The sequence below is a fragment of the Spea bombifrons genome, chromosome 6 (assembly GCF_027358695.1).
Source record: "Spea bombifrons isolate aSpeBom1 chromosome 6, aSpeBom1.2.pri, whole genome shotgun sequence".
NCBI classification, from domain to species: Eukaryota; Metazoa; Chordata; class Amphibia; order Anura; family Pelobatidae; genus Spea; species Spea bombifrons.
In genome coordinates, this window is record NC_071092.1 from 15,246,708 (window position 1) to 15,271,319 (window position 24,612).

The 24,612-nt window shown below is 40.2% G+C and overlaps 1 protein-coding gene across 2 annotated transcripts in view; it reads left to right on the forward strand.

The window, feature by feature from the left end:
- The first annotated feature begins 21,461 nt into the window (after nucleotides 1–21,461).
- Nucleotides 21,462–24,612, forward strand: part of FIRRM (FIGNL1 interacting regulator of recombination and mitosis) — a 52,315-nt gene continuing 49,164 nt past the window's right edge. Inside the window, exons 1-4 of one of the 2 annotated variants that reach the window (XM_053469404.1) lie at nucleotides 21,462–21,614; nucleotides 22,676–22,715; nucleotides 23,641–23,729; nucleotides 24,245–24,349. In XM_053469404.1, coding sequence (XP_053325379.1) covers nucleotides 21,525–21,614; nucleotides 22,676–22,715; nucleotides 23,641–23,729; nucleotides 24,245–24,349 — 324 coding nt within the window. In that variant the 5' untranslated portion in view covers nucleotides 21,462–21,524. The remainder of the gene's footprint in view (nucleotides 21,615–22,675; nucleotides 22,716–23,640; nucleotides 23,730–24,244; nucleotides 24,350–24,612) is intronic. The other variant, XM_053469405.1, reaches the window with a different exon arrangement.

Consider the following 24,612-nt stretch of genomic DNA (forward strand, 5'->3'; position numbering starts at 1 on the left):
ATTTTATACTTTTTTTAAAAGTAAATAATATGATACAATCAAAACAATGTCATCTAAAGAAAGCCCTTCTTGTCCTGAAAAAAACAATATCTAATGTGTGTGGGTTCAGTAAACGGGAAAGAAGAAAATTACAGCTAAACACGAGCAGCGCAGAAATGTTAAAACGGCCATTGTCACAAAGGGTACAAAAAGTAAAATCAGCCTTTGTCACGAAGGGGTTAAATAATGTTTTATTTCTGCATAAGTATCAGCTGATTACAATAGTTTAATTTTTAATAAACGATCAAATAAAACCCGTGCCTCTAGGGGGCCCGGTGCAACACCTTCTTCCTGTCTCCACGTGCTGGTTTAAAATAGTTTAGAAAGGGCCTTTCCGACCTGGTCCGCACCAATCCAGGTCAGAAGGGCCCTTTCTAAACTATTTTGAACTGGCACAGGGAAACAGAAGCATATCGGGTGAAACCAAGGCTTCTCGCACACTGTGCGCGAGGATCCAGGTGAAAAGCTGCAGGAGAGGTGAGAGGTAAGCAGGGGCAGGATGTATGTATATATGTTTGTATGTATGTATGTAAGCATGGTTGTGCACTTGTGTGTGGATATGTACTTGTGTGTGTGATCATGGATGTGTACTTGTGTGTGTGATTATGGATGTGTACTTGTGTGTGTGATTATGGATGTGTACTTGTGTGTGTGATTATGGATGTGTACTTGTGTTAGTGATCATGGATATGTACTTGTGTTAGTGATCATGGATGTGTGTGTCTGTGTATGATCATGGATGTGGATTTGTGTGTGTGTCTATGTTGAAGTTGGGGGGCCTGGGGCAATTCTTCGCACCAGGGCCCGGTGGTTTCTAGTTATGCCACTGGCTAGTGGAGTAATGTTTTCAGACCCAATTGTGTGTGTGTGTGTGTGTGTATACATTCTACTGCATTGCAATTTAATACATTAAATCCATCATAAATGCTTGCTATGCTCACATTATCTTAGAAACTACTTGAATAATAACACAGGCAGGAATTAATTAGCCAACATCAGGAAACAAAGTCATCAGTTGTTAGAGTGTAAAAAGAAATGTACTCATTATACAAATGGCAACAGATAATGAGAGCAGTTTTCCATTACATAAAGTTATACGTAAGAAAGAGAGCAGAAGGCAAGTGCTGATAATCCAACTATGCAGTCATAATATGTCATCATTACCCACTGCTTCCTCTATGAATGTCTGTGTTTAAAGATTATTTTACCAATTTAGTAAATGCCACAATTTAAAATAATTATATATATATATGTATATATATATATATATATATATATATATATATATATATATATATAAGTATCTCATCATTAACTATGTATTATGAAGAACCCACAAGCCGTTTTTGCATAAGAAAAGAAATAGGATTGGATCTTCATGATAGATTGCCTCTCGCTGTTTAGGGAATCAGTCTCTTTATTAAAATATAAATAGAACAATGGATTCCTAAAGAATATCCTGCTTTAAAATGTAACCTGAGGTCATTTAATTCTGGATTCCTCCAACTGCTCTACAAAATATAACTATTTTGCAACAACATTTAAGATCATAAAATGCCATCCTTATAAATTTTCAGATTTTGGCCAGAAAGAATACGTTATTACAGTATTTACTCGCTTATAAGAACCCCCCCAAAATTTGAATATTAATTTAGAAAAAAAGACTGAATATAAGACTACCCTAGTTTAGTAAATATTAACATAAACTATTTTTTCATATTTAATAAAAACTATGATTGAGAAAAATGCATTTTTTTCCCCTTGTATTTGCCCACCAGTTATGAACATCTGCCCCATGGCTTGCTACTCTGCCCCCAGATATGCCTTATACCCCCTATATGCCTGTAAGGACCGCTCTAAGTCAGGTCTAGTTTCTTTGCCTTGCTTCAGTTTCCTTCCCTCAGTTCCCATGTTTTGCTGTAATCCATTCCTGGATTTCCATATGCTCTGTTCTGTGCTTCTGATTCCTTTATTCCAGTTCTGCTCTTTGCTTCAGCTCCTGTTTCCTTTATAAGGTGTGCCCCACCCATTTGTTATGTTTGTCTCAGTCTGCAGTCTAAAGGCATGTCCTTGGTTTTGTGTTTAGATTCAATGTTCAGTTTCAGCTTTAGTTATTCAGTAGGCAGGGTTTAGCGTTGGGACCCACCGAATATTGGCGTACTTTGGCGTAGTGTTGGGTTAAGCATACTATGGCCATATGATGTGACGGAATCTCCAATTGTTATCACATAGTCCTAAGCTAGTTCCTGTGTTCGTGTTTGTCTGTCTCTCTCTTATGTACCTTTGCCCTCTTTTCCCTGAATCATCTGAGGATTTCGGTTCCTCTCTCCTCTTCCCCATGTCCCAGTTAAGATTTCCTATCCTTGCTTAAAGGCGAAGCGTCTGAGGATTCCGGCTCCTCACTCCATCCCTTGTGTTCCTTGTTCCCTGTCCTTAGTTGTGTTCTGTACCAGGTATGTCCTGTCTTCCTATGTTCCTTACTCGCTCTGTCCCCCTTGCTTGCTATGTTTCCGTTATATACTCTGCTTAGCTTCCGTACTCCCAGCCTGTAGCATCTTGCTCATTTCTATGTTCCGTTATGTCTCATGCCTGCTCCAGGGTGTCTGCTGGACATCTCCAAGTTTTGTTCGGATTTCCACATCCATCCAAGTTTAGTTCCGCTTTGTTCTGGATTGCTGCTATGTCAGGGCCCTGATTTGTGGCTGCACTATCCTAGGTACCCAACCCCTGGGAGGGGGCAGTTACCCTATACCAGGCCTTGACCAACTCCGCTACTGCACTAATACTCCTGTGTCCCTGGAGAACTCTGATGATGCCACTCTGCTTCCAGGATATGCCACTTTGCACCCCTATATGCCACTCTGCTCCCCAGATATGCCTTATTCCTCCCTATTTGCCAATCTGCCCCGCTGATATGGCCTAAACCCCGTATCAGAGAAGCCAGTCAGAGAAGCCCTGGCAGAAGTGTCGGGTAGCAGCGGAGGTTTTATGCACGCGTTGTGCAGACGTCCCGCGGCTGCCAGAGAGGAGGATCAAGGTCTCCTGCAGCACTGCGGGGGATCTGGATCTTAGTCTTGTAGTCAGACCTCTATTTGAGGTGTGATTATAAGATGACCTTGTTTATAATCGAGCAAATATCGTATATAAAATTACCACAAGTTATATTTGCTTGGGAGACTCTTAAAGGAGACATTTGTTCAGAACAAGTGCTTCAACGGCCATCTTCAGCCATCCAAACATCATTTCAGTTAACTTAACCCCTTAATGACAATTGACAGTCCAGGCACGTCACCTGAAAACAAAGGGTCATAACTTCAAAGAGGTGCAGAAAACGAGCGTAGAGGCATTCAGCAACATCGCGATCATCATCAGGGGCCATGTCTGGCCCCTCCCCGGGGCGCCGCCGTCCGCCGTTTTACATGAGTGTCGCCATCATGAGCCATTCAGCGACACCGAACACTCACCCCAGGATGCGCTGTGACCACTCGCAAGATGGCGGTGTCCTTTAAAAAAACAATGGAGTTGAAAAGAGTTCTCAACCATGCAAGTCAATGGAGTCCAGCTTTCTAATCAAAATGTGATTAGTAAAATAAATTAAAAAAAATAATAATAAGAAAAAAAACAAATATATAAAAAACAAATAATAGTAAAATGGAAAAATTATTTCCCACTGATGTCACCATCAGGGGAACCTTTAAGTTCCAAAGAAATGTAAAAAAAAATGGCAAAAAATAAATAAAATATATATATAAAAATATTTTTATGAGCAAGTCCTAAAATTAGTGATTTCGCTTAAAACAATTTTTGCATGGAAAGAGTTAAAATACTTGCATGTTCAATGCCCACGGGCATAAAAATTATGATTTGACAGGGTAAATTGAATTGGCTGGGTTCAACAATGTCCCAATTAACACCGGGGGAAGGATGACCACACGTCTAATTTCCAATTTGAAAAATGCACATGCCCCAAATGTGGCTTTTTAGTACTCAGGAGATGTTGCTGAACACATTTTGCGGTGTGTGTGTGACATATACCAGGAGCTGTAAATTCATACCTAAAGTACGTGTATGGGGGAAATACACACAAAAAATGATACTGCAAACTTTGACAAAGGCTGGTAAAATGTGTGCATACAAATAGTTAAAATACCAGCATTTGAAATAACCTGGGGTGTCTAGTTTTCAAAAATTGCCAATCTCAAAGATGTACCAAATAGGGCAAGGGCAGTGGATCACCAAATATCAAAATTTAACATTGAAAAATGTGCATGCCCCAAATGTTGCCCTTTTTCCCCAAAACAGCCAGGCAAACCCATTCATGTGAGGTATCACTGTACTCAGGAGATGTTGCTGAACACATATTGGGATGTTTTATGACTTGTCACATATACCAGGACCTGATAATTCATATCTGAAGTAAAATGTGTGTGAAACAAAAATGCAAAAAAGTGACTACCACAAAGTTTGACAAAGACTGGTGGTAGAATTAGTGCATGGAAAGCGTTAAAATAATAGCATTTGAATTATCCCCTGGGCTGTCTAGTTATCAAAAATATATGGTTCGATGGGGTAAATTGAGTTGTCCGGCTTCAAAGATACCAAAATAGCACATGGGGGGAAGAATTACCAGATTTGGAAAAAATGGTTTTGAAATAGCAAAACGCTACCTGTACTTATTGCCTCATAACGTGCAGAAAAAAGGAAAAAAACATAAAAACATTGGGTATTTCTAAACTCAGGAAAAATAGTAGAATATATTTTTTTTTTCTAAAATTTTCACAATATTTTATACTTTTTTTAATAGTAAATAATATGATACAATCAAAACAATGACATCTAAAGAAAGCCCTTCTTATCTTGAAAAAAACAATATACCGTATTGGCTCGGATATAGGCCGCCCCCGTATATATAGGCCGCACCCTAAAAGTTTGGTGCTTTTTAAAGAAAAAGTTTTTTTCTTTAAAAAAGCACCAAAAAAACATGCTGCCACTCTGTCTCCCCCCCCTAGATATGCTGCCACTGCCCTCCCGAGATATGCTGCCACTGTCCTCCCCCCCCGAGATATGCTGCCACTGTCCTCTCCCCCCCCCGAGATATGCTGCCACTCTGCCCCCCCGACTTACCGGAGCAGACTCCCGGGTGTCTTGCGGGGCCGGCGGGGGACATCTACGCAATACGCGTATACAACTTTATACAAATTTTACAAGTTGTATACGCGTGTTGCGTAGATGTCCCCCGCCGGCCCCGCAAGACACCCGGGAGTCTGCTTCGGTAAGTCTTGGGGGCAGAGGTAAAACGCATCGTGCGGACGGTCACCGGCTTTAAAGACTTAAAGTGGGGGGAAAAGTGTGGCCTATATTCGAGCCAATACGGTATAACTTGCGTGGGTTCAGTAAACGGGAAAGAAAAAAATAGTATCACATTAAAGTGGTGTTTTAATGACTTTTTTCATATTTTAAAAAAAATATCAACGGAATATTATGTATTAAGACATCTGCATATTATTCATATGGGTTTTAGCTCATCACTAACTCAATATTATCTTAGCCCAATCTACTAAACAGACTGCTTATTATACTGCCTATGGTAAACGACCTAGTCAAGTGGCCCATTGCGCCACTGAATCAGCCCATCATCCATGCCCATCTTTTCCTGATTTTCTAACGCATATTGATGTAACGTGATGGGATTGGGAGTACATCAGTACACTAAAAAAAAGTAATCATACATGGGACGCCTGAACCCACAATTTAGTGCCACTAATCCTTTTTACTATGATATGCAGATTGAAATAGAGTAAATAATATACCTTTACATTCCCTCTCATTCATTTCTGGGACTAGAAAGTTTTTTCCTCTGAAGCGACTACCAATTCAGGAGGGTATTTTATCTCTGGATAAGTAAAAATTAGAAAGTTCAATTTATTTCTACAGTAAGTGCCAGGAAACAGATGATCAAACACACACCCAGGACAGAGTTTGCCACACCGACACCCAAACACACACCAGGACAGGCTCTACCTCACCGACACCCAAACGCACACACCAGGACAGGCTCTGCCACACCGGCACCCAAACACACACTAGGACAGGCTCTGCATCACACCGACAACCTTTGCCCCCAAACAGCCTGCCTGTGGCATCTTAATCTCAAATAGCCTCTCTGCGCCATGCTTTTTTCCCACTTACACATCCATGCTATCACACACATTAATTCACTCATTCATATACTCATTCACAGATAGTCCCTTATTCACAGATACTCATTCATTCACTCATTTACAGATTCTCATTTGCAGATACTTATTCTTCCATCAATCACACATACTTATTCGTACACCCTCCCCCACCTCCTTATCTGACCTGCAGATCTCTCTGTGCTGCTCGCAGATGTATGCAGGGGCCACTGCTTCCTACTGTGTTTTTCGCACTCTGTGCGAACAAATTCTCTTTAAAAGAGGAAAGGAGCAGGGTCATGTGACGTGACGTAAATTCACGTGACTCCGCTGGGTTCCTGCTTCCCCTGGGCGGAACAAGAGACACACATGTAAAGCAGCAGGGCCCCTGTGGAAGTGCTTGCGGACTTTTGTCCCACATTAAAGATGGCCCTGGCCCGCTCGGCTGTTTAGTTTAGATTTAGGGCAATTGCCCCCCAACCCAGCCTTGCCCTGGTGAGGAAACCGAAACATTAAAGATGGCCCTAGCCCGCTCGGCCGTTTAGTTTAGATTTAGGGCAATTGCCCCCCTGTCCCCAACCCAGCCTTCCCCTGGTGAGGAAACTGAAAAAATGTTGATTTAACAATAAATTATACAGGAACAGCCAAGCACTTCTTGTAACAGAAACTCACTGGGGTTGGCCAATTACAATGAAAAGTGAAGTTAAGATGTTGAACAGCACACCTCCATTTAGTGAACAAACCCCTTAGGCTAATAAAAATCTATGAAGGGAAAGATTTCATAGAATAAGCAGGAGGTTTTTGTAGCACTTTTAACAATTAACTCAGTGTGGTACTTGAGGAGGGACGGTCTTTCAAAAATCACATGACTGCCTAGAAGTGCAGCCTGCATGTCTGCATATATAGAACATTTATTGGAACAATAAAAACAAGTTTTATTTCTCTCAATACTAATCAACATTAGTGCATTCGGCACGGTATTCAGTGCTCAGTTTCCAATGGACGCCCCCTTTAAATTTTGTCATTTGGTGCAGACAGTAACATAGGCCTCGTTTGCATTCTAATCTCCAACTTCTATAAGGCCATTTAATTCTCAAATTCTTTGTTCAGTTACGAAAGCTCAGGGTACCCTGGACTTTAGTGACTTTAGACTTTGGTATTCATTTTATGTAATAATTTGTGTAATTTTGGATACAATAACATAATTTTGGGAAAAAATTTAAAAAATGCCACTGCCAGACTATTGCTTATTTTAGTAAAAAAAAACAACCATCACGAGGCAAATTCTATCTGGAGGTTTTTGTTTACACCTGAGAACCAGACAACAAATTAACATAAGGGATTTCTTTACTTTACAACTTTTGTGGTTTACCTATTCCAATGCTCATGTTCTTTGTTTGGTAAAATTACATAAGTTATGGCAGACTGTGTCCCTGCACAAGGGACATTAGAAATAGAAATAGTGACACTTCTGTTGCACAGCATTCAGACAGAATGGACATACTGTATCCAAGTTAAGATAACAAAATGTTGGAACAGGTCCCACCAGTGCTGTGGAGGGGCCACATAAAGGAAATTATTGAAAAAGAGGTCAGGTGGGTATACCTGCTACATGCAGTTGCCACACAAGGCAGAGGTGTTGTTAGGTTACAAAAACATGTAGGACTAAAGAAAAATAATTAATGTGACATGTGCCACGCTCTGCATTCGCCTATTGCATACAGCCTTAAGTGTTCTGGCGCCCTGTGTGGACTACTCCTCTGGTGCCTCCCTTCCCCCAAAAAAAGAAAGGAAAAAAAAATCTTGTAACAACTAGCTTTCATTAAAGATAGTTTATTTGCAAGTGCAAACAAATACAGTAATATATAACTGGAAACAATAATATACATTAAATACAAGGAAAATACAGCTAACAAACAGCTGTAACAAAAACATTTTTTTAAATATTGAAAAAATTGTACCCCAGAAAGCATTTCCTTGGGCCCTGCTCCACGCTTCCTAGCATGCAATCACTCCCTCCCCTACCACACCAAAAAAAATTGCCACACTGACTGCAGATTAGGGGAAGACTGTGGTAATCAGTGCATTCTTCCCCCCTTCTCACCCTGACCATGACTTTGAGAGGTCCTCTCCCCTGAAATCATTCCCAGTCCCTTTGTCCCTCATTCACTAAGCCATACCTCTCCTTTCCTTCCTCCCTGTGAACTATAGATCAAACACATATAAACAGAACTTGCATGTATAGATCACATACAAACCCTATATTTGCAGGTATGCATAAATGATGTATAGAAACAAAGCATATCAGGTATAGATCAACAGAATCAACACAAAAACCAAGCTTTGCAGGTATAGATCAATTGAAAATCACACGTTAACTCAGCGTTGAAGGTATAGATTAAATAAACAGAATCAGACATACAAACCCTCTATTTGTAGGTATACAATAATAATGTATGGAAACAGAGCGTACCAGATACATATCAACAGAATAACACACACCAAGCTTTGGAGGTATAAATCAATTGGAATTCACATATAAACTCAGATAACCCCCTAAATTACAGGCATAGACCACAGGTTGCACACCCCAAAGCCAGCCCTGGTGTCCACATTGCCCACATAGAACCTGATCAGCACCCAGATTACACCCATATTACAGCCCAGCCTGAGCCAATTTTGTCCGCTAACAGCCCAGTGTAAGACATCTTTGTCAGCAAACAGCCCACCCTTCATGTGCCATCTTTGCATTTCCCCAAATCACTTAAGCATCCATGATAGACACAAACACTTACACATTTACTCACTCATTCACACGAATCATTTACACATATTCATTAATGCAGTCTCACAAATCATTCAAGCAATTCATCCACACATGAATTCATTCATTCTCGTACGCATTCACACAATTCATCCACACATTAATTAATTCTTTCTCGTACGCATTCACACAATTCATCCACACATTAATTAATTCTCGTATGCATTCACATAATTCATCCACACATTAATTCATTCTCGTACACATTCACCCTCCCATCTACCACTCCCCTTCTTATTATCTGCCCCTTCTCACTATGTACCCCCTCTCCCCCTTCTCACTGCCTTCCCCTCTCTCACTATGTACCCCCTTCCCCACTTCTCAATATATTCCCCCTCTCCCCCTTTCTCCCTATCTATCTATCCCCTCTCCCCCTCTCACTGCCTTCCCCCTCTGACCCTTCTCACTATGTACCACCTCAGCCCCTTCTCACTGCCTTCCCCCTCTGACCCTTCTCACTATCTACCACCTCTGCCCCTTCTCACTGCCTTCCCCCTCTGACCCTTCTCACTATCTACCACCTCTGCCCCTTCTCACTGCCTTCCCCCTCTGCCCCTTCTCACTGCCTCCCCCCCGGCCCCTTCTCACTATCTACCCACTGACATCATATTCCGGTGCTCAGCATGAAACGCTGGCACCGCGATGGCATCACGGAGAGTGAGGGTCGCCAAGCGGTTGCTGAAAACTTCATGAGCGACCGCTCGGCGCCCTACAAACATTTGTGAAAAAATGGGTCTTTGTGGAGAGTTCAGTGAATTCAAGTGCAGTATTGTGATAGGATGCTACCTTTGCAATATGTCAGTTTGTAAAATTTCATCCTTGCTAAATATTAGACGGTCAACTGTAAGAGTTATAATTGGAAAGTGGAAGCGTTTAGGAACAGCAGGAAGTCCATGAAGTGGAAGACCAGGTAAAGTCAGAGAGCAGGGTTAGCGAGTGCTGAGGTGCATGGTGTGTTAAAGTCATCAACACTGAAGAGTTCTAAACTTCAACTGGCATATCAGGTGTAAATCACACCTCCACTAGACTCTGGAGAAATGTGTACACTTCTCTGTTTCGCAGGCTGATGGGCGAGTCTGGGACAGTAGGATGCCAGGAGAAAGTTACCTGTTTGACTGCATTGTGCCAAATTTAAAGTTTTTCTGGAGGAGGTATAATGGTATGGGACTGTTTTCAGGAGTTGGGCTAGGCCTTACTTCCAGTGAAGGAAAATATTAATGCTTCAGCATGCCAATACTATGCTTTCAACTTTATGGGAACAGTTTAGGGAAGGCCCTTTTCTATTCCAGCATGGCTATGCCCCAGTGCACAAAGCAAGGTCTATAAAGACATGGTTGGATGAGTTTGGTGTGAAGAACTTGACACCTTTCATATGAAGTGGAATGGAGATTGCAAGCCAGGCCTTCTTGTCAGACAACAGTGCCCGACCTCAAAAATGCTCTACTGGATGAATGGGCAAATTGTCCAAAATCTCATGGAAAGCCTTCCTAGTAGATTGGAATATGTTGTAGATGCAAAAGGGGGTTGACCAACTACATATTAATGTCTATGTATTTAGAATGCGATGTCATAAAGGTTCCTCTTGATGTTATGGTCAGGTGTCCCAGTTCTTTTGTCCATATAGTATATGTTTTTTTGCAAATTATAGGACAATTAGTACAAGTAGCATATTGCTATTTCAAGGCCATTTTTTTAACAAATATGTTCATAGTGTGCCCATGTACTATTTGAGACATCGTTGAAGCCAGAAACGTCTCTTGAGTACAGTGATACCTCCCATGCATAGGCTTGTCAGGTTGTTGGGGGCTAAAAGGCCACTTTTGGGGCATGCACAATTTGGCTTTTCAAATTAGAATTTTGGTCATCCTGCGCCTATCTCCTATTTGGGGCATTTTTTAAGCCGGCCAATTCAATCTTTATTTATTTTTATACTTTGTATGCCAGGGTTTTTGTGAAGATAAAACAACTTTTTTAGGACTTGCTCATAAAAATGAACTTTTTCAATTTTATTTTATTTTTTAAAAATGTAGACCTCTTTTCATTATTTTCTTGGAACTGTATGGTTCCCTTTATGATGTAATGGTGACATCACTGGGGCATTATTTTTAACTGGTACTAAATTAAGAAGTATTTTTCTTTTTTTCTAAATATATTTTACACATAGTGATTACAAAAGGTGAGCTCCATTGACCTGCATTGTTGATTGACCTGTAATTATCGTGCAGGGGGAGCTCAGAGGTCTCAGGCCTGGACAGATCCTCTGGGCATCACCATCTTGTAAGAGACAGCATGCCTGGCAGGTTAAATGTCATCAAGGGATTAAAAAAAGCTATATTTGTCCTGAAACAAATACAATTTGGGTAGGTAAGATAAATAAGAGTGGGGGAAATTACAGTTAAAACAAACATATCAAGAATTATAAAAATACTTTATTCCTTATGGGGTTAACTAAAACATGAAACTGATACTTTTATCCAATATTGAACAAAATCTTAACAGTTTTATGTTTGTGTATGTGCTTTAGGCAACGGGCACAATGCAATGAGGCAGGGGAGTAATTAACTACCCTAGAAAAAAAACATTTTGTGCAAACTATATGTTAGAGGTCTCCTGAAAAATGACACAGTCTGTGTCACTTTTCAGGAGACCTCTAACATATAGTTTGCACAAAATGTTTTTTTTCTAGGGTAGTTAATTACTGAATTACTGATCAGCTCACAGGAAGAATCAAAGTTTGTCTGTCCCTAACTGCAGGATAGTTTTCCATGCTGCAGCCAGTGTAATAAAACGTTAAGTAAAACAAATAAAGAGACCCTAATGATTTCACTATTACCGTGTTTGCTTGATTATAAATTATTATATTCAAAATTATTCAAATTTTGAATATAATAATTTATAATCAAGCAAACATGGTAATAGTAATCAATTAAGAAAAAAACTGAAAAAGCCTGAATATAAGACTACCATGTAGGAAAAAAGTTTTACTAGTAAATATGAATGTACATGTAAACAATTTTTTCATATTTAGTAAAAACTATGATTGAGAAAAATGCATTTCTCGTTTTTATTTCCTTTTATTTGCCAACCTGTCCCCCGTTTGTGCACATCTGCCCCGAGATATGCCTTATACCACCTATATGCTACTCTGCCTCCCAGATAAGCCTTATACCCCCTATATGCCACTCTGCCTCCCAGATAAGCCTTATACCCCCTATATGCCACTCTGCCTCCCTGATGTGCCTTATACCCCCCTATATGCCACTTTGCCCCCTGATATGCTTCAGACTCCCTGGTGTCTAGTGGGGACAGCCGGTGAATATCTACATGATGCGCGTAGACAACCTCTGCTGCTACCCGGCGCTCCCTCATAAAAGCCCTAGCGGAAGTGCCGGGAGAAGCAGAGGTTGTCTGCGCACATCGTGCATTTTACCGGCTGCCGGAGAGGAAGATCCAGGTCCCCTGCAGCGCTGGATCTTAGTCTTATAGTCAGACCTCTATTTGAGCTTGGATTATAAAACAACCTCGAATATAAGACAAGGGGTATTTTGCTGAGGATTTGCCCTGGAAAAAAAACTTGTCTTATATTTGAGCAAATATGATAATGCCAATAATTGCAATCTCTTGTTGAATTGCAATCTTGTATAAATACACTTACATATATATATAATTAACCTTTTGCAAGCAGTGGAGATCATGGGACGATTGGGGAAATCCCCTGATCTATCTTGACTAACTCAGGGAGGGCTAACATAAATGGAGGGCTGTCTATTGCAGGCCTAGGGCGGCAGTCCCCCTGGTACAAAACTGTGGCGGGGAAGATCATCCTCTCCGGCTCTCAAACCCTACATTGTCCCTCAGAACAATGGGCCAGTTACAAGCAAGAATTCAGCTATGGACGTTATGCCAGCTCAGCGCAACCTCCATAGACTTCATTGAAAGGTGCCGCGTGCGTTTCAGATATGGCAGGTCGGTATATGACATCATATCTCAGCGCTCCATTTCATAAAGACGCATGCCTTTTAGTGAACCAGAGATCGACCACAGAGGTGGCTGAGGCGACTGAGGGCGCTGCCCTTGGTCAGGGGTAGGGCGGCTCCAGAGGTAAAGATACCACTGGCAGGACACACAATTTTTGCAGCTCAATTGTAGACTCATTGATATGCTGTTCAATGGGTAAGCATGACAAAAGTACTGTATCAAATAACAATCTAGACTTAGATATAGAAAAAGTGAGCAGGCTTTACAATTTACAATCCTAATTTCAAATTGACAGACATTATCTTATTTACTTAATGCATATTAATTACTTGAATTTGCATTCTTCTCTGGACAGACTGTCTGGGACATTAAACGGTACCTTTAGCACAAAATGAAATAATAATTGGGTGAAATTTTAGTGGCAACACACTGCCTCAGTTTGTGATGTAATTGCTTAAAAGCTATCTCATAAAAGTTATGTAATAAAAAAGGAGTTTGGCTTCAGAAATTTTAAAAGTAAAAGGTAAAACCAACGGTAGTTCACACAGCTTTTGCTCAGTGACTTATTGGGAATTACATGTCAGGTCTGGGAAAATAATTTCAGAAAAAAGATTTCCCCCTATTACTAGATAGTACAAAAACAATACTGACCTTTTACAGTGAATTAAAAAGAGGAGCTTTGATTAATAAGCCAAAGTACTCAAAACAAGAACTTAAGAACTAGATTGCAAAACTGAGAAATGCAAGTGTTATGTTTTTTTTATATTTTTAATTATTTACTTATCTATGGAAACGAATGAAAAAACATGCAAAGTAGATTGTACTATTTTTCCTGAGTTTAGAAATACCCAATGTTTTTATTTATTTATTTTGCTTTTTTCTGCACCTTATGGGGCAATAAGTACAAGAAGAGTTTTGCTATTTCAAAATCATTTTTTCCAAATATGGTAATACTGCCCCCATGTGCTATTTCAGGTATCTTTGAAAATGGCCAATGCAATTTACCCCATCAAACCATATATTTTGGAAGACTAGACACTCCAGGGTATTTCAAATGCCAGTATTTTAACTCTTTCCATGCACCAATTCTCCCACCAGCCTTTGTCAAAGTTTCAATGTTGAACTTTATTTGGTGATCCAGTGCCAATGCCCTATTTTGGTACATCTTTGAGCTTTGCCAATTCAATGTGCCCAGTAAAACCATATATTTTTGAAAACTAGACATGCCAGGGTATTTCAAAGGCTGGTATTTTCACTCTTTCAATGCACACATTTTACCACCAGCCTTTGTCAAAGTTTGCAGTAATATTTTTTGTGTGTATTTTTCCCACACACTTTGTCGCCACAATATGTGTTCAGCAACATCTCCCGAGTACAGTGATACCCTCCATGCATGGGTTTGTCTGGTTGTTTGGGGGCTAAAAGGTCACATTTGGGACATGTGCATTTTTCAAATTGGAAATTTGACATGTGGTCATCCTTCCCCTGTGTTAATTGAGACATTGTTGAACCCAGCCAATTCAATTTACCCCATCAAATCATACATTTTTTATACCCCAAGTAGAAACCCCATGGACATTTAACATGCCAGTATTTTAACTTTTTCCATGCAAGAGTCGTTTGTAGTTATAGCGCTAATTTTAGGACTTCCTCGTTAAATATTTATATATATAAATATATATAATTTTTTTTTTTTTTAAACTGGATGGTGACATCAGTGGAAAATTATTTTTAAATGTTATTACTTATTACTTTTATTTATTATACTAATCACATTGTGATTAGAAAGCTGGGCTCCATTGACTTGCATGTTTGAATGCAGTACCTATCCAACTTTGGCAACTTCTTTATTTTTTTTAAAGGATGCGCAGTGGCAAGATCTCACAGTGGCGGTTGTGACCGATCTCCTGGGGTGGGTGTTTGGTGTTGCTGAATGACTTGTTATCGGGACATTTCAGCTACATCATTGACGTTTAGGAGGCAATTGTTGATCACCCCTGTATTTCTGGCAATGTCTACCTTTTAGTCATTGATATGTACCCTCCTACACAGTATCAGTATCAATGAGCACCAAAACGACTTGTAATAGAGCCAAAAGGGCTTGTAATGGTGGCTACACATGGCGATGAATCATAATGAGTTTTCAGAACATTTGCATTTTGGTTTTCGTCAGTTTCATCAGCGATCAGCCTCTTTATTGTTGATCCATACGAACGCACGTGTCAGGTCCCCACCGCCGTACTCACCTTCGTCCCACGCCGCGTCCTCCTTCCCACCCGCGCAGCCGATATGGCGACGCACTAAGAGGGGTCCGACGTGGCAGACCTGCTCACTCCCCAGCGTTGACGGTGCCGCGATCTTCTTCCCGGCACCGTGATCTTCAGGACGGCCGGAACACAACTGCAGGGCCGTCCCAACAGAGAAGGAGAACGCGTTCCGTCTCTCGCACACCCTCCAGTGGCGCGCGTGCATAGAAATCCTCTTCTTAAAGGCACAGTCGGCAGCATTCTCAGGTGTATGAAATTAGGTTCATCTTGACATCAGAGGGACTACCCCCCCTCCTTCCTATAAATCTGTGTCCTTTGGTTTACTCAGTGCTCAGAGTTTGAGGTGTCCACATGAAGTGTGTCTGTTTCTTGGGTATTTATGTTATAAGATGTATGATCCAGAAAATGCCATTGAGGAACCTCCTGTAAAAAATAGCAAAGCTCACAAATATTTGCGAGCATGGTTGTCTCAAAATCGCATTTCTATCGTTGGGCATAGATGTGGTGTATGGATTAGGATACTATTCATCTATACCACCTCACAGTGACCAGAGGGATAGCCAGGGACCTGTAACTTGTACTAGAACCCACAATGGTGTTCTGTGAGACCCTCTACATATCCAGTGTAGGGAGACAGAAAGGAATAGATGAGAAGCCATGCCACCCAGGAGCAGCAAAGTGGAAGCTGAGAACGGCTTACCTCGATAGGATAGTTCATGGCACATATGCACCATATGACCGGAGCATCCGCACCACTCCCCTCAGGCATACAGTGAAGGGATGCAGGCCTGAAAGGCTCTGCTCCCTTTAACTAGGATCCCACCAATGATACTATGCCTTTAATACAGCAGCCCCCCCACCATCTGCAACACATTTGTGCCACTGAACACGGCGCACATATTACTCGAGGAGCAGGATGCCATACCACTATGGATCAAAAGAATGCTGCTGAGGCAGGATTCCCTGCATCGCGCAGGAGCAGGCCCTGGAACCCGCCCCTTAGTCACAGTATGGCATAATTCTGAAATACAGTTACCATGTTTTTTAATATGTTTACTCCCCATTCTAGCTCTCAGGTGATAAACAGAGTCCCATTGTTTATTTTGGAGGGTACATATATTTTCATAATCTTATCCATACATGATACCAAGTAGAATGTTAGGTTGACAATGTTATTTGAAGATGTATGTAAACTGACATGTATAGTATTCTACATTTTCTGCACATAGCTGCACAGCATGTAGCACTACGACCATCTAGTGGCATGATATATAATAATTAATTAGTGTGCGTTCCCTGTCTCAGTATATTTTACCCCATCGTTGATTCCCGGATCTTGCCCTTTTGGAGGAAAGAGACTAGTGTGATGTTGTGCTTAACATACACTACCAGCATCAGCCAGTGGAATACAGTAAAAAATAAATACAGTTATATGTGGAAATGAAAACTTAATACCATTCCGCATCCAAGGTCTTCTGAGGAATGGTTAAGGCACACTTTTGTTAACCCCTTTCAATCCCAGGGGTTTTTGGTACCTCAAGTCCCGGAGCAATTTTGCAATTTTTGTGGCATGTCGGTTCAGCGGTTATTCTCCTTTCCTGTGAATAGTGTACCCATGTAAATTATATATATTGTTTTTTCAAGGAGAGATAGAGCTTTCTGATACCATAGTTAGATGATTAGCTGAAAATTTAGGATGAGAAATTTAGTAAAAGCTAGTGAAAATTTTTAGTGAATTTTTTTTTTATAAATGTTCCCTCTGAATCCTCACAAAATTAGATAAAGTGATGGAAAATCCCCTCCAAGTTTATCAGTTCAAGTGTCCTGATTTCAGAAATACCTAATTTATATAGATTTTCCATACTTTCCCAGCACTTGTAGGGAACATACTACATTATTCGTAGGTGTACATTATTCGTAGAATTTTTATGCTTATGGCTTAATGGGTTTGGGGGTTGTGAACAGGGGCAGGAGGGTTATACTGTTTAGATGTGTTAGATCAATGGGATGTAAGGGTTTTTTCTTTTTTATTATTATTATCTTTTATATATTTTTAATTTTTTTATTAAATTTTTTGCATATTTTTTTTTAATGGTTAGAGGTCCTCTTAGGTACCTCTTGAACATGTTATTAATGCCAGTGATTTCAGTAGGTAAATAAAGGCTCCAGGCACTCAAGAGTTCCAAGGTCAAGCAGATTTATTGACAAAAAAACAACATTTCAACCTCACAATGAAGTCTTTCTCAAGTTGACCTCATTGTGAGGTCGAAACGTTGTTTTTTTGTCTCAATAAATCTGCCTGACCTTGGAACTCTTGAGTGCCTTGAGCCTTTATTTACCTAATGGATTTACTGGGGAACTGGCCCTTCCTGGCACTGTTAAGCACCTGGGTTCCCTTGGAGTCTGCAGATTCCTCATTCTGGTTATTCTTTAATGACAGTGATGTCACAATGACATCACTTAGCTCACTTTATTGTTTTTTTTATTATTTATTGTATTATTTTAGTGATTGATTTACTTATTTTTAAATCACTAACCAATTTTTTTCTCCGTTTTGTTTTTCAGCATGTGAGGAGAGTGAGAAACATGGTTTCTCACTCTCCTCCCTGCGATCCCCTTGCACCGATCACACGCAGACTTGCATAGAGATCACAGTGTCTGTGCCTCATCGGAGCGATCGGATATCCCAGCAGGATCGGCATTTAAAAATGTAACAGTTTTCCGGCTTTTGTGTCGGAAGCTGTTACATGAGATCAGGCAGCGATGCTGGCTTCTGCTGTCAGGGGGAAGTCCAGGCTGATGTGTCCCTGCCGCTGCAAGAAGGGCAGGACGTACCAATACGTCCATAGGGGATTCTTGGAATGCGTTTTTTTTTACGTACTGGTCTTCCCTACAAACTATAGGCCCTGGTCTTGGAAGGGGTTCTGTTTTTGGAGAGGTAGGTACAAGGGGTCTATTGTGACTAATTCCCCCCCCCCCGGTACAGTGCTACTTTTACCTGCCTTTTGGGGGGGGGGTTACGTGTGGTGTGTTACTCTCCCTCGGGTGAAGACTTACAGGACAGGGACCTCCATGGCCAGTATTTGCACCAAGTTATCCAGCCGGTTTCAGCCAGAAGTCAGGGAACCGCCCATGTTTACTATCTTCCCCACAGACTACTATAGCGACCCCCTACTGGGCTGAGTGCAAACACTGAGCCATGTGCAAATGAGGGCCTGATGGAGAATTATGTGTGGCTTACTGTGACTATTGCCCCCTTGTACTGTTTAACCTCGTAAGGACCAGGCTGTTTTAACACTTACGCGGTGCTCGTGTTTCGCTGTAACCCATTTAGTATACCCACACATGTTATATATATATTTTTTCTCCAGATATTTTTTTTTTGATCACATCATCTATTTTCTATAAAAAAAAAAATAATATATGATGAAAAATTGAAAAAAAAACTTTCTCACTTTTATTTGACAAAACCTGCTAAATAGATTCTACTATTTGTCCTGCATTTAGAAATACTCAATGTTTTTATGTTATTTTCTGCAAGTTATTGGGCAATAAGTACAAGTAGCGTTTTGCTATTTCAAAACAATTGTTTTTCCAAATATGGTTGTTCTGCCACATGTGCTATTTCGGTTACCTTTAAAGCCGGCCAATGCAATTTACCCCATCAAACCATATATTTCTGAAAACTAGACACCTCAAGGAATTTCAAATGCTGGTATTTTAAAATTTTCCATGCACTTATTCTACTATTAAAATGCATGTCCATACCTCTCAACATTTCAAAATGTGAAAGAGGGACACTTTAAAAAAAAATAAAAATCTTGCGGAACTCACCAATACAAGCAATTGCAGTTTAAAATGTCCCGCTTGCATCGCCACTTAAAACACGCTTCATTTTTGTCAGCACAGTCATGCATATTAAAAATAACCAACACATTGAATTGAATTCCCATAAGGCTCAGCCAGACATACTACTTCAATGATGCTGGCTGAGCGTCGTGGGAAGTGCAGCAACAGTAAAGCTGCAGATGCTAGCTGTGAACTAAAATTCCTATGATTCTCAGTCAACCAGGTGTCCACCATAATGCTGGCTGAGCATTTATTGGAAGAGTCCACAGCAGCAGAGATTTTTTTAACCCCTTAACTACAAAGCCCGTACATGTACGGGGTTGCCGTGCAACGTGATAACGAAAAAGCCCGCCGCGATTGGCGGCTTTGCAGCATCCAAGGAAGCCTCACAAGTGAGGCTGACCGTGGATCCAGGGAGGAAAGCCCTCCCCGGAAGAACAATGGCCGCCGCACCGATCATCAAAGATCGCGGCGGCCGGCTAAAACAGCTTAGGAAGCGATCGGAATCGCTTCCTAAGCATAAACTGTGTTGCTGACGTGCCTCGATATCGAGGCACGTCAGTAACACTACCCCCTACCCCGATAGCCTTGTGATTGCTCCGAAGAGCAACCACAAGTGCCATCCTGTAAATGATGTTGCCGTCATTCACACAATGGCATTAACAATAGAGTTCACAGAGGGTCTATCGTGCAGGTTAAATGCCGGTACTGCATCCAACCATGCAAGGTCAATGGAGCCCAGCTCACTAATCAGTGATTAGTAAAAAAAAAATGTTCAAAAAGTTGATGGGGTAAATAGAATTGGGCGGGTTCAAAGATGACATGGGGACAGTAGGATCAGATGTCTAAATGGCAAAAAATACACACCTCACAAAGGTGGCCTTTTACCTCCCAAATAGCCCTACAAACCCATGCATGTGGGGTATCACTGCGCTCAGGAGATGTTGCTGAACACATATTGGGGTGTTGTTTGGCAGGGACATATACCGCTGTAAATTTATACCTGGATTACAACGTGTGTGAAAAAAATACAAATTTTTTTTACTACCATAAAGTCATAAAATATATGATTTGATGGGGTAAATTGCATTGGCCGGCTTCAAAGATACCGGAAATGGCACATGGGAGGAAGAATTACCAGATTTGGAAAAAATGGTTTTGAAATAGCAAAACGCTACCTGTACTTATTGCCCCATAACGTGCAGAAAAAAGGCAAAAAAACATAAAAACATTGCGTATTTCTAAACTCAGGAAAATAGTAGAATCTATTATCATATTATCAAAAAATCATATTTAATAAAAGCTATGATTGAGAAATGTTTGTTTTTATTTCCTTTTATTTGCCAACCTGCCCCCCCAGTTATGCACATCTACCCCTAGGCTTGCCACTCTGTCCCCAGAAATGCCTTAAACCCCCCTATATAACACTAATCCCCCCCCCCGATTTACCACTACTTCCTGATGTATGGTGGGGGCAGCGGGTGGAGGCCGTTCATGAAATTAACAGGGGTGGACCGAAGAGCTGAGGCACAGCCATTGGGCAGCGCGGTGCTTGCACACCAGCCCCTTTAATTTCATTAGACGCCGGCGGCCCAAAGAGGCTTTGAAAGCCTCCTCCGGCCGCCGGTATCCTGGTGGGCCAGCCCAGCCCTGAGACCCAAAATCAGGACTGTCCCGCCTAAATCCGGACAGTAGGGTGGTATGAATGTCAGGGAGGCAGAGTGGCAAATAGGGGGTTAAAGGGCATATCTGGGGGCAGTGTGGCTTATTAGGGAGGCAGAGTGGCATATAGGGGGCTATAAGGAATTTCTGGGGGCAGAGTGGCATAAAAGGAGGTATCAGGCATATATGGGTGGCAGATGTGCATAACTGGGGCAGAGTGGCAAATAAAAAGAAATAAAAACAAATCATGCATTTTTCTCAATATGAAAAAATAGTTTACGTGTGAATTAATATTTACTAGTAAAACTTTTTTCCTATAGGGTAGGCTTATATTCAGGCGTTTTCTTTTTTTCCTAAATATTCTAATATTGGGGGGTTGTTTTATAATCGGTAACTTCATTTTTCAAAAGCCCAGAGTGCCAGTTCACCCGTATTCACGGTACATACAGACCACTAGACCAGAACTAATTGGCACAATGTAAAACAACCAATTGGTTGCCCTGCACTCGCTATAACATGTCAAATGACGCAACACTGACTCAACGCTTCGCGGTGTATCCTACAGCAGATCGGAAGTAGCATAACAGCCCTGGTATTTCGCAGACCTTGATGAATATTTTCCCGGCAAAACACCCAGATCTCGCGAGAGCGTCGTGAAAGCTTTCCTTCTTTTGTTTTGCCAAGTGCCGTCTTCTGCTGGTGGTGGCGGGTTTTCTTAAATATTCCGGCATGTCGCAAGCGGAGCTGTTGGATGAAATGAGCCATTGGAGCCCGGACGTCTGCCGGAGGGAGCTGCCGGTAGCTCTTCCCAAGCTAATCATATCCTGCTTCGTAATAGTACAATATTGTACAGTGCAAGAACACATGCGAGCCGCGAGCATACACACACAGGACGCTACCGGGAGACGTCTGGACTGGATGATGTTTAGTTTAGAAATGTACCTAACGAGACACGATAAAAAGATGTCCTGCGATATAAATGTTAACATTGGTCCGTTTCAAATTGTTCCTCGCATATAAAGTAAAATTGGGTGTACTCAGCTTACCAGCAGTAGAGCCATTAGGTCGTGTTTGCCAACTATTTCGCATTCTACAAATGATTTTGTCTAATGTTATCCAATAATTAATGAAACCTCTAGAGATGCAGAGATTTAAAGGCACAGCGACACCCTAAGTATTTTAATAAAAGTTTATTTCAAGAATGAAACGGTGGTAGTTTAATAAAAAAAACCTGGCCCTCTGTGCTGTGTAGGGATCTGCCTGCCTTCCTGTATGCCTAATCGTGTGTGCAGGCAGTTATGTGAATCTGAAACATTGGGTCTATGGCTGCTAAAAATACTGGATTTTCTACAGACATTTTTTATTCTCTGTTGCTGATTGTTTACAACTAACTAAAAGAACTGGCATCTTTTTGGAAAATTAATATATATATATTTTTTAAAAAAAGACTTGTTTTTGTTAAAATAGAGAAAATTAAGAAATAAAGGTCTCCGCTTGGTTGGTTATTCATAATTCATACGTAACACAGAAATTTGATATTTTTTTAATTCAATTGTAGCTCACCTATGACACTCTTTATTGACCACTATGCGCTTGGATTTTTGTTTAATCAATTTGTCACCTGAGACTGGAATAATTTTTTTGTAAGATCAAGTACAAAGTCAGGGGAAATCTCACCTTTCTGCAACTAACCCAATAAAAAAAAGTACTTTTTATGGAAGTATTCTTACCATTTTAGTTTGGGGAAATTTGATGGTTACACCTGGTCTCTGGATATTAGAAACATTATTGTGCTGTTTTCTTCTCTGTTTGGTAAACCTTGTAAAGGAAGATAATTGGTTTTGGTAAGAATGTTCAAAGTTTTCCTTAATTATTTTTAAACCCTGTATCAGAGCTCACACAATTGGACCGATGATATCAGTAAGTATAATTTTTTACATTTTTTTTTTTACAATAGAATTGTGTGTAACTATATACCGTATTTAAGAGCAATAACAAGATGGAAGGCCTTCTTTGAGTCTTGTCTATTTTTTACCATACGCATTAAGTGTATGTGGAATATTTTTAGCTGCATAAATAACATATAATGGTTTTCCTTCAGAGAATAATAATTGATATGGTAATTGTATTTTTTAGGGGGAAAAAAGGATTAGTAACATGATTGTTACTATAGGCCAAACCGCCGAATAACGTAACTTTAATCTGGCGTTTTCATATCTGCCGGTGCAATAGGTATTTAACATGAATGCCATCGGCATAAAAAAATGAATGTATACATCTGCCATGTGGTAGAAATACTTGCTTTTGAAGAGGCAGTAATTGTTTGGAAAAGGTTAAATAACTTAGTATAAGAAGAGAAAATGTGGCTGAGCAATATTCTGTTAAAACAAAAACAGAACAAAAACTCAGCTTTATGTTCATGTGGACTGAACTCTTTATGGAAGGAGTAGCAAGCTTTAAGCCCTACTGGATATACTGACTTCAGCAATGCTTGGTTCCTACTTAGTGTTCAGTAGATTTTTATAGAGACGTTATAGAGACGTTATAGAGATGTTCTCTTACAGGTAGCTTGAGGCACAAAGATTGATGCGCTCAATGGTTGAAGGATATGTGTATGTAAATTTTCTAGTACAATGAATGTGCTTACTCACAATTTGACTTTGTTGAACGTTTTCTTAATTATAAGTACCGTAGTTCCCATTAAAGGAAATGTTTGAGACCCCCTGCTATTCTGCTTTCAGCGTATACTGCTTTTTTGAAGTTACCTTACAATTATAATTTTAAGATGGAGATATAGATATTATGTCTTAGTCTAATTGTTTATCTCTGACTTTTTTTTTTAAAGGGATGTTTAACCTTCTTACGGAAATGTTCCTTCCTCATGTAAGCCTGCTGGAGCTGGAAGAGAGTGTTTTTTCACAAATTCTGCCAAAGGTCTGATATGAAGAGACACATTTATTTTTAGACAAATCAAAAAGGGGTGGCAATCTTAAGTTTCAGAAATAGATGAAAAGTGAGCAATAATAGGTTGAACCATTAATATTCATTATCATTCTTGCCATTACAAGGATCGATGGAAATATATAAAATTGTATAGTGGAACGTTAATGTTAATGTATCCACTATATTGTTTGTGCATTTTCAAGCGTGTTGAGTTTGGTATGTTCATATGTAGGTTAAATGTGTTCAGCTGCATATTACCAAAATAATCCATTTTTTTCCCAATTGAGAGCATCAAGGAGATCTACTTCTGACGATACCTATTTTTAGGTTCTAGAGTCTGTTTGAAATATGTTGTGGGCACTTTGGTGGTGAAATTTTGTCTTAACTCAAAAAGTAATTGTGAAGACACCACAACCTTCATATTAGTTACTGTTTAGATTTGCAATGTTGAGGATAGAGAAGAGAGGCAAACCTAACTTTCTGGATAACTCTATCTTTTGTCTTAGGCCGGGAAATTATTTGAGAAGTTTATATATGAAATCTCAAGCCAGGCATCTGCATTATCAAGTCAGAATGTGGAACTGAAGACTTTGTTACGTAATGTCTTACAGGTACAATTAAAACAGATACCATGGAAAATGACACATGATTTTTAGTATTCCCTTTTCTATGTTGTGCCCAAAACTGCAGAGGCCAATACTGAAATACCTTTTAATTTATTTTTGAGAAACCTTCCTTTCATGTCACATCTCTTTCAATCCAAACTGGAGGAACTATTAATTTATAATCAATTAACTAATTTTCTCTCTACAAACTCTCTGCTTGAACCTCCACAACTTTTTCTTTTTTTATATCAAGACCTCCTTGTCCCTAA